Below are 10,623 nucleotides of genomic sequence, written 5' to 3'. Positions count from 1 at the left end.
AAAATAAACCAGAGGATATTCCTAAATTCCTTTTTATTGATTTTAAGAAAAATTCTAAATTATTGGGAGAAAAGTTTGTACCGTAGATGAATTGGACATTTTATATCGCTCCTCTATTTAAGTGTCTTTAACATTCCAAAAATTGAAGCATTTAGGAGTCATACTATACATGTACTTATCATAACAGAAATGTTGCAATAGATATAGACCCTGTATATGAACATACCAACAGACTTTAACAAATCAAGTATTTGTCAATTCTTGCAAAATACGACGTAAGAACACTCGACATATAGCGGTGAAAAATGAATCTGAAAACGCGTATCACCTGTCTGGAGAACTAAACTGACCACTTGAGGTGATAATGTTAGGGTCTTTAGGTACATGGCTCTAAATCCTTAGTCTAAATATACTTAAGCTACTTAACAGGTGCGCTATTGCTTTCCTTTTCAACACTTGTGTGAGTTTAAACAGGATTGCACCAAAGATCACGACTAACATCGCAAGGTTCTGCTAATTGAAATATTGCAGAAGTTCCTTCCATGATTTGGCACATCCTCGTAACATTTCTGCAATACTTAACATTCCTGTCCATGTATTACTATTTATTTTGAACTAGAATTTTAAATTTTTACTTTATCACTGTATAAATAGTATAGGTAAACGCGAGACACACGTCTGGATGAGTTTGGGTCATCGTTGCGGTTAGAAAGAATGTGTCCGTATTATGGATTGTGGTCATACAATAACAATTCGGGTGCTATCTGTATAATTCTTGAGGACACTTTTTCTGTCGAGGCTGATCTGTTTGTTTTGGTTAGATATAAAATTTGAGGTATCTCCGGAATATCCATAAGGAGGAGCAGAATGTATTAATCGGGAAATACCCCAGATCAGCAAAGAAGCACCCCTTATCAGGCGTTTTCTATAACTTCCTGTACAACTCCAAAATCTCTCAAGAGGATGCCAAACACACGCATTTACGGGGATAGTTCCTGCAAACTCTCCATTCTCCTTGTAATATGTATCAATCCAAACAAGAGGTCATTGCCGGGCAATTTTTTATATTGTCCAATTGAGTAATGACCAAAAATCATAAGGCTAAAAAATAATTCATTTTCGTCAATATTTACCACAGAATTAATTCATCAGGATAATGGAAACCTTTTGCTTAGAATATTTTCAAACATCTAAGGATTGAATTAGTGTTACATAATGTACATGTATGAAAGATGAGAACAATTCATATATACAGCTGTAGTGTGTAACAGAATATAAAGCATCGAAATATCTGTTAACAAATATAGGTGAAGTAGATAAAGATTTTTGTACAGGGTACAGAAAATATAGCTCAACAATTCTTTGAAATTAGAATATCCTCGTCTTTATCTAACATTACCTATTTCTAAATGAGTTTGTTTGGCAGGTTTCACTGAATTTCTTGGTGTCAAAAAGGTGCGGCGAAACATGCACCAAGAAATAAGGTGATTTTAATGAGCAGCATGGGACCAACAAAGATAAAATGAATAGAAAATTTACATAACATTCAAAGTTTCAAGTGTCCAGTTTGGCAGATTTTGAGGGCAAAATCATCAAATATCATTCCGAACTTTGGTTTCAATAGCGAGTATATCGCTTTACAAATAACAGTTGTTTTGCTAGTTTACCTATATCTAGTACAGTTCAAGATGGTGCTTCTTACAAGAATTGTATCTGAAAGGGGAGTCGTACTAACAATTAACAAAATGATCAAATGCTTTACCCCGTACTACAACTTATCGGCGCACTTTATGAAAAGCTTATAACGACATAAATCTTTTTAAAAAGAGTGGGATGTATACGGCTGATAGGCTGACGAACTACTTTTACAAAAATAAAAGATTTTCATTTCTCCAACAGACTGAAGATAATCTTAAATACACCTCCTGGTTTTTTTTCTATTATTTAGTTATCATTTGCGGCACTGAATACACTTTTAAACATCCTAAAGATAAACTCTGCATTGTCATTTTAATGCCTTACGTACACTCGACGGAGTAAACAACCTACCCCGAACAAGGTCACGGGTGTCTAATCACTGAACCCGACATACGCTACCTACGTCTTTTGTAAACACCTTTCCCATTGGACAAAAAATTCGTGCCTCTTACTATATAAATTACTTATGTGAAAGTTACGAAATTATACCGTTTTCTTTAAGACTTGTGTTGGTAGCTCTCTTCTCTTGAAATGAAAACCATGGTGAACACTGGTAAGGGATCTTTACTCCGCTGTGTTATGCTTGGTGACGGGATGGTGGGAAAAACATCTGTTGTTCACTCGTTTCTGGGATATACACTGTCACCTAGTTATACAGCCACAGTATTCATGGATAACTACTGTACTCATCTCAGTTTGGCTGGAGTCAAGCATCAGCTACAGATCACAGATCTCTCCATTGAGGTAAGAGCACTCTCTTTTATTTCAAGATTTTCTACAAAATGAAAAAAAAAAAACATTACATGATTGGAATATTTCTAAAAGAATAAAGTTGATGCAGAATTCTTACGGTGTGTATTTTTTTTTTACAGGAAGACCTTCACGTGAGACCCAACTGTCAGTCAAGTAACCTAGTAACAATCGTCTGCTACAGTGTGGTGGATAAGGATTCTTACTATAACATCAAGTCCTTCTGGCTACCCCTGGTTCGAAACATCAACCCCAAAATTCCCATTGTGCTCGTGGCCACACATACAGACTTAAGATGTGAGAATAACCCAAATCACGTCACAGAAGAAGAAGGAAGAAATCTGTGTAATGAGCTCAATATGTCCGCTTTCGTTGAATGCTCTGCTGTTCAAAAGACTGGTATTACTAAAGTCTTCGAAATGGTAGCTGATCTTTCACTTCAACTGACTCTGAAAAACAAGAAAGCAAAAGTCAATCAAAGAAAACATGACCGGTGAAGCATGGAAACATATGCACTGTTTCTTTATCCATCCAAAGCTTTCGAGGCTTTCTTGAGAGGACCACTGTCTCCTTACAGAACCGGCTATTCTGATATGTGCCACATGATGTGTAATGTGAGCATTTCTATCACAAAGAGACACGTTGGCATAGCTGTGCAAGTAATACACAATTAAGAAATTCAGAGCTTTTACAAACTCCAGCATGCCACATCATCATAGTAAAACAATAATCCTGGTGAATACTCTTAGATCTGACTCAATAGATCATTTGTTTAATTTGTATTTTTATGTGCAATATTATTATCATTCATGAATGTTTCGTTTGTTTCATTCGTTTGTAAGATTTGCTCTAACGTATTGTTGTATAATTGGTGCATTTATCATATTAATTTATAAACGTTATAAATAAAGGTATTAAATAATATCTATTTAAATCTCGAGGATCTTATCTTTTCAACAAAACAGGCTCATTAAGTATATTAAGAAGTGTGAAGATCCGGGCTTATAAGCGACTGCTGAAGTTCGTCGACTCCTGAAGGAACAGGTCCATTTGATAATAAGCCAAAGCAGGCCTGGGCTATTTATTGTGTGTATATTACAGATGACATCGCTCAAATACAATTTAAACAAGTATTTAGGTCATAAATTTGTTCTGTTTTGATCCCTGTGAATGTGTCTTCTTCTCACAGCAAGACTGTGTAGTCATTGCAGGTAACAGGGTACAGCGGATTAAGTCTAAGCTCATATTTGTCTACGGAATGAATAATATGCAATGAAAATTATTTTCTTTTACCTTTTAAGTATCATTATTTCTTAGTCTACAGTCGGTTGTCTGAGGAAGACGAAATTGATAAATGCAGATACCAAGAAAAGAGTGGGGGTCATACTGCGTAGTTATGGGTTTCAAAGAACAATGAAAAGTATTTTAAATATTGGAATCAAGAAAACACGATGTTTCTAAGTTAGAATACCGATCAACCTTAACGTGTAGTTGGCTTTTTTGTGTCCCCCATAGGTCATCAAAGCAAAATCGTGTTTGCTTATTGCATTTATCAGTTTTCAAAATTCCCTCGTCTCTGTAGTTAGAAACAAATAACAAGGTTACCAAAATCGAGAATTTTAGCAAGTTCTTATAACCTCTGACCACTGTCCGATTCTAACATTTGATATATGACTAAGTCCACGTTTACATATCACGTGAATTGTCTTGGGTACTTTTAGTAAGGGAGGGTAAAGTACAAGGCCCGTGGAAGAACCGCTCTCGCTCTGAGTTAGTTTAGGATTTCCTCCCAAGGTCATGAGCATTAAAGGATACTTGGTCCGTCACCTTTCTGGTGGACAAAACAGGAGAAAACACAGCAGGTGTCGGAACGCTAATGGTTTGGTAGATTGGATAAAGATTCCAGTTTGGTACCCTGTTGCAGTGCTAGTTGTTTACTGGAATAATAATGTGTTTGACTTTTATCACGTAACAACTCAATGCTGATTGAAGAAGGAGCTTTAACTGGCATCAATTCTATCACAAACTGTAGCCAAGATTACACACTGCGCAAAATACCTGGTCTCATCAACAACAAAGTTCCATATTGTGCATCTGTTGTATCAGTAAACATAAGTGGAAAGCTTCGATATCCTTGAATTGATTGAATTCGGTGCTCTTCATTATAATTCTTAATCAAACAAGTATATTCAAATTTAAGTATACATAGCACGCCACTTACTACAAATATTTTATTTTATTTCAACTTCATTCTACATTTGGCAAGTACATCAGAAATACTATTAAAATAGATCGATTATACATGTATGAAAAGCAGTACATCCAATCAAAGTACACTTTTTTTCAAAACGAAAAGACATCCTAAAGTACTTTTAATTCATTGATTATCATTTTATCAATTACCAGTATGTCAGTGTGTCAAATCGTCCATTAATTAAATTATAAAACAAAGGTGACATCCAGAACAGGTGACATCCAAAAGCAAGTCAAAGACGTGTTCAACTCTGTCTGAACCCAAATATATGAGTAGGCGTGTTCTTCAAAATGATCGCTTAAAAGTTCTAATCACGACAATTTATGTATAATTAGGAGAATTTGAAAACTTTGTAATATACACATGAAAATTACATGATTATAATAAATAATACAGGGATAAGATTTTTACCGAGAAAATGACTTCTCGGATGATGGAATATTTTGTACATGTACTTTGAAAATTTACCTTTTCATTCCAAGATACTGAAATTGCAGCACCTGAACTGTAAGAAAAATCTCTACTTTTAATTTTTCTGGGTTTTTTCACATTAATTTGTAACAAACAAACCTAATTGTTCTACGAAGTTCTGAAATTTGTTTAGAGAAATCCGGCTGGATTGGGATTAATCAAGATGTAGAGAGTAGTTTTTATTGGATATTACGACACAATCAAGAGATTTAGATGTTTATTTTTCTCCTGTATCGTACATACTTTGTAACTTTGTATATTTTATTGCAAGATTTCAACCTGCTAGTCGGGGTTTGTGCCAGAAATGTTCCCTATTTATATTTCACCCTCCAACTGATTTAATCCAGTTTTAAGCAGAATAGATGTTTTTGGTATTTCTGGCTATTTTCTTGAATTAGAGTGCCATATTGCATGTCAGAAACTGTGACTGTGTTGTTCCAAAACAATTTAATAGCGTTAGTAAGATTAGAACCTACCCTAACAAAAAATTTACTATAGTTAACTATAGTGAAAACTTTGATACTTTGATTTACTATGAAACTTTACTTTGAAACTTTTTTTTGAGATTTCGAAGCTTAAAATCTCTAAAATTCGATAACAGTAATGTAGAATTTGGAAATAATGTGTGAATATACAAATAATATTTCAATTTAGTATAAAAATGTGCAGGTATGAATTGAAGAACAAAAAATATAACGCTCTGAAATCCATAGTAAAAATACTTTGATTTACTATAGTGAAAAAACTTTGATACGATATTAAACTATAGTTAACTATTATAGTAAACTATATAGTTAACTATATTACTTTTTTGTTCGGACATCTTTCGCTACGCATTGCAACTTATTTGATCTTTCATTTTTATAAATGACTATATGAATGAAGGATTGGAAAAAGCATGAATGAAATTTCTGTAAGTAGTACTAGTAAATGTTTGATTATAACTTGATTTCTCAATAGTAGCACGGTTCTCCAAACCAAACGACAACAAATTGTTTAATATATTGACAAAGTATTTATCGTGTATTTCCAATTGCTTCTTACGGCGCCCCGCATTGTGGACTTATCTTGGTCTACAATGGTGCCGTCTTTTTTAGGCTGTGTGTCTTACTGATTTACGGTCTGCCACAAGATGTACATAAAACCCCTCCATTGTATGAGTTAACTATTCCGGTGATCCGGTGAATGGTGCTCCGTGTTTGGTTTGTATTTTGTCCGTCTCTACCGTATTTGCTCAGGATTTGTACATGTCACTTTATGTAGTATAGATGGAAGAGGGTTTGGAATCATTTATTTTACAAAAAAAAGGTGCGGTCCCCTTAAAAGCCTGTTCTACTTTTTTTGTGGAGTTCAAAGATATATTTTATGTTTTATTCAATTGAATTGATATTCATCACACTGATAAGGTTCTGGGTTTCCGGAATCGTCTTAGTCATCGGGTAGACGATCTAGATCACTTAGTTACCTCTTGCTAGCATCGTTTACGTTGGTGGTCCAAAAACTAAAAATAAATTTCATATCCCGCCTTTTCCATGCAATGTATTTGTCTAAATCTATTTCTCTGCAAAGTTCTAATAGTACATTTAAAAAATTATGTAAAAAAAAATGCACTTTATATGGTTTGTGCTATCTTAGTGATCTCTTTAGATAAAATATTTTTTTTTCATGTAAAAATCATAAATGAAATGAGCAACTGCAAATTTTGCAATACAAAAATGTCGAGTTTAAATTCATTTATCATAAGTTTTTGTAAAAATCATAGTAACGTGGAAATATTTCCCTCTTTTTTGTGTTTTTTGATTGTTATAGATATATGTGGTTGTCGCGCCTGCCCGGAGTGTGTCTTTTTTTCCTCTTTGATTCCAACAGACACCCATGATAAAATCACCTCCTCTACATTTTGTCTGACTTTTACATAAAGCGCAGTTCTTATACAATACCACACTTTGATGCATTCAAAATTGGGTATTTAACTGACACTTGAGCTGCCTATGTTGAATACACATTTAACCCTGAATAAACAGGGTTATGGAAAGAGGGAAGATAGTAGTCATTCCCTACAACAAATGCTAATGAAGAGGTTAGCCACTTAAGATAATAACTGAAGCTTTAAAACCGCAATCTTTCTTACTAGTTGAAGACAGACGATGTTAGAACGCAGTGATCCTAGTTCTGGACTTAAAGACTCGTATTTTGAGTATAATATTGAAGAAGTATGGCTGTTGAAATAAAAGTTTGCGGTGTATTTTATCTGTTGCTTTGTATTGACTGTCTTTCGGTTGATCTTAAATCGGTACTTCACGAACCCATGATGAAGCAATTTACAAAATTCAGAAGTCATCGCATTATACAGAGAAATTTTTTGTGTTTATATTTTTTCAAAAGTGTATTTGTTTTTTGTTATTTTCTTTGTTAACTCTCTAAGCATAAATCTGGTGCATTGAGTACGGTTTGCCTCGTTAATTTGTAAGGTCGGTGTGGAAAAGTATATAACATAAAACAAATGTTACATCATTTGTAAATCAGAAAGTTTTAGAATAAAATTAATGAGCATCAGGTTTTATATCCATTAATTTTCATAAAAGTGGAAATATATTAAAAGAATATCAAAATAAAAAGAAACATATTACTTGCGATTTTTCTTTACCAGTTCAAAAACAAAGGAGGCAATCAAACCATTGTCACATTTGCTAAATGTATTTATAATTGATAGCCATTGCAGATTAAATGAAAATATAATAGATATCAAAATTTACTCTCTTTATAGCTCTATCTTCAGATTTTTGTACTAGGTTCATACACTTATATTCACCTAAAATTAGACCGCATATTCATAGCAATTTTGTTTTTCAAAAAAGGACTAAGAGTCGCGAAGTAAGGAGTTGATCCTTTCGTCGCGGGTTCGAATCCCACTGTGGGACGTGGAGACCGGTCCTTCGGATGAGACCGTATAAACCGAGGTCCCGTGTCGCAGTAGGTGCTGGCACGAAAAAGACCCCTCACTGCTCAATGGCCGTAAGTGCCTAGCATAGGACAAAATTTGCAGCTCTCCACCGGCAAGTAGTGGCGTCTCCATATGAGTAGAAAAAAAAAATTCTCGAGAGGGACGTTAAACAACATACAATCAATCAATCAAACAAAAAAGGACTAAAAGTTCAGAAGTATTGATGAATTGAAATATTAAAAGGCATACTTTCTAAATCACTACCGTGAAAAAGGATAATGATCGTAGATTGTACATCCTTATTGGTCGAATGGCATTATTATTGGAATTAGGTTTCAGGGAGGTTTTCCATGTGAAGTCAAGTTTGAAATAAGAAACATCGAAAACCATGTACATGCAGTGCACCTCGTCGCGAAGACTCTGGCAACACTGTCTATAAGGAACTGACGAAAAAGGTCAACGCTATCGATATGTCCTTGTTGTGGGCTCTGGCTAACCATTGTTTCCTTATTCAGATTAAAACAAAAAACACCGAACCATAGAAAGTCCCTCAAATTTAAACATTTCATAAATCATCAACTGCAGCCCTGCACTCAGTTTTTGACAGTCATCAAGTTTCTTCCGCGTCTTAGAAAATTCAACGTTAAAATTTCCCGGGAAAGTTTATGTAATTTATAAATACTAAGTGATTTATTATGTTTAGTTTTATCAAATTACTGAGAAGAAAGGTGACAGATTTACTCCTGGTACAATCAGTAGTACATACCAGCATTTAATGCCTTTTAACGCGCCAAACAGGAAGACATTCCGCGGCTGTCGCTCAATACGGACTGTTGGAATTCATTTGACCATTTAATTATAATCATGCTGAAGCGCCTGTATACAAAATTGATAAGCACATTCCTATGTATTCTCAGGGCCAGGTTATGTAGTACGAAATATTTGTGCTTCTAAAAGCAACATCAAGATTTTGTATAAAAGTTATGCATTTGCATTAAAGTTCTATTGAATAACTGCGCATTAATTATGACCTACTTTTTCAAAGGAATAAGTCTACGTGCTCTTGCAGAGTATATACAATTTACACAAGGGGGTATAAATTTCAACACGGGAGAGAGGAAATTTGATACACCCCAAGAGAACTTAAAACAATGGAGAGAACTACGACATTGCTCCCCAGGAGATATTGAATACCTATATAATACATGCTTTCATTTCAATTGAAATCATTGCAACAAACTTTGTTCTAGCTGCAAACAAGCCTGAAACAACATGGTTGTGTCTAAGATGTCTGTCGGCTGTTCTGTAGTTGGGGATGGGATGGTAGGAAAATCGAGTCTCATCCAGACCTTTGTGAACAAAGTACCTTCTGAAGGATATTTGGCGACAGTGGTGGAGAATTTCGTTGCTTCCGTCTCAGCTTATGGAGACCATTATTTGGTCAACATTACAGATTTTGGTGGAGAGGTAAATATTTTTATTTTTGGAAAACAATTTATGCTTTGAATTGGATATTACCGTTGAAATCTGATTAAAAAAAATTGAAAGAAAATGTACTTAATTTTGTTTTTTGTTTTGCTATATTGCAGCACCAAATGGACTTTTTAAGGACAACAAATAAAAACCGAGATGTCTTTGTCGTCTGCTACAGTGTTGTGGATCGGGAATCTTTCAGGAATGCAAAAGGTTTCTGGATACCATCCATCAAAAACCTGAATAAGAGACAAAACATCATCCTTGTGGCCACACACGTGGATCTTAGAGAAGGTGATGACCCTGATCACGTGACATTTGATGAAGGCTTTGAACTGTGCAAATTGATTGGTGGAAAGTGTTTTACTGAGTGTTCCTCAAAAGACAAAGTTCGAATCCACCAGGTATTTGAGAGTGTCGTATCTACTGCTCTGGCACAAAAGAAAGGGCTTTTCAATGTCATTAAAAGGATTACTGGACGCTGAAAAAAATAACAATTCAAGTTTCACCCGAGAAACTGGAAGAAACTACAGTTACTGCAGCCTGCACCACCTGAATGGAATATCATGATGCTAGGTTAATACACTTTGATGTATGGGGCGCATGCACGTGATGCGTGGGATAAGGCACGAGATTGATGGACTTAAAAATGAACTCTCATACTAAAGATATCAATATATATACATATTTGCATTATGTTTCAAATTCAGCAAATAAAACATTGATTGATATTACTGTTGCTTTTTGATGTATTATAGCGTTACTCAATACACATCTTTTCATCAAAAGAGTGCAAGATTTTATCAGAAAATTAAGTGAAATGAGTGGGATATATGTGTATGCTAATTCCAGTCTTATTTCTATGGTCACGGGAAATTAAGCAAAATTTATGTGAAATTTGAATTACAAAATATGCTTTTCCTTCAAATGTTAAATGGTCTAACAAGTAACAAGCATTTGAAAACACGGTTGATCATGAAGTGTGAAACTTGTTTTGTCGTTTCCAGAAGAGAAAGTTCGTGTTGTGTTATAG

General features: G+C 34.6%; 2 protein-coding genes across 2 annotated transcripts; both read left to right on the top strand.

The window, feature by feature from the left end:
* Positions 1-2,080: 2,080 nt before the first annotated feature.
* LOC133201598 (uncharacterized) lies at positions 2,081-3,386 on the top strand. The gene is made up of 2 exons (XM_061337396.1): positions 2,081-2,442; positions 2,571-3,386. The coding sequence occupies exons 1-2, from the start codon at positions 2,230-2,232 to the stop codon at positions 2,943-2,945; spliced, it is 588 nt and encodes a 195-aa protein (XP_061193380.1). The 5' UTR covers positions 2,081-2,229; the 3' UTR covers positions 2,946-3,386.
* Positions 3,387-9,365: 5,979 nt separating this feature from the next.
* On the top strand, positions 9,366-10,224 carry LOC133201587 (rho-related GTP-binding protein RhoQ-like). The gene is made up of 2 exons (XM_061337386.1): positions 9,366-9,584; positions 9,707-10,224. The coding sequence occupies exons 1-2, from the start codon at positions 9,390-9,392 to the stop codon at positions 10,073-10,075; spliced, it is 564 nt and encodes a 187-aa protein (XP_061193370.1). The 5' UTR covers positions 9,366-9,389; the 3' UTR covers positions 10,076-10,224.
* Positions 10,225-10,623: the final 399 nt, after the last annotated feature.

The sequence above is a fragment of the Saccostrea echinata genome, unplaced genomic scaffold, assembly GCF_033153115.1.
Source record: "Saccostrea echinata isolate AGI-Se365-2 ecotype Australia unplaced genomic scaffold, CSIRO_AGI_Sech_v1 ptg000002l, whole genome shotgun sequence".
In the NCBI taxonomy this organism is placed as follows: Eukaryota; Metazoa; Mollusca; class Bivalvia; order Ostreida; family Ostreidae; genus Saccostrea; species Saccostrea echinata.
Note: the sequence above shows the minus strand (reverse complement) of the source record. Positions and strands in the feature narration are given on the sequence as shown.

What these genes read in the sequence shown, in the direction of transcription:
- LOC133201587 (XM_061337386.1), top strand. Translation starts at nt 9,390, where the DNA reads ATGGTTGTGTCTAAGATGTCTGTCGGCTGTTCTGTAGTTGGGGATGGG. An exon ending in TTACAGATTTTGGTGGAGAG is followed by an intron (nt 9,585 to 9,706) that starts GTAAATATTTTT and finishes GCTATATTGCAG; the next exon opens with CACCAAATGGACTTTTTAAG.
- LOC133201598 (XM_061337396.1), top strand. Translation starts at nt 2,230, where the DNA reads ATGAAAACCATGGTGAACACTGGTAAGGGATCTTTACTCCGCTGTGTT. An exon ending in TCACAGATCTCTCCATTGAG is followed by an intron (nt 2,443 to 2,570) that starts GTAAGAGCACTC and finishes TTTTTTTTACAG; the next exon opens with GAAGACCTTCACGTGAGACC.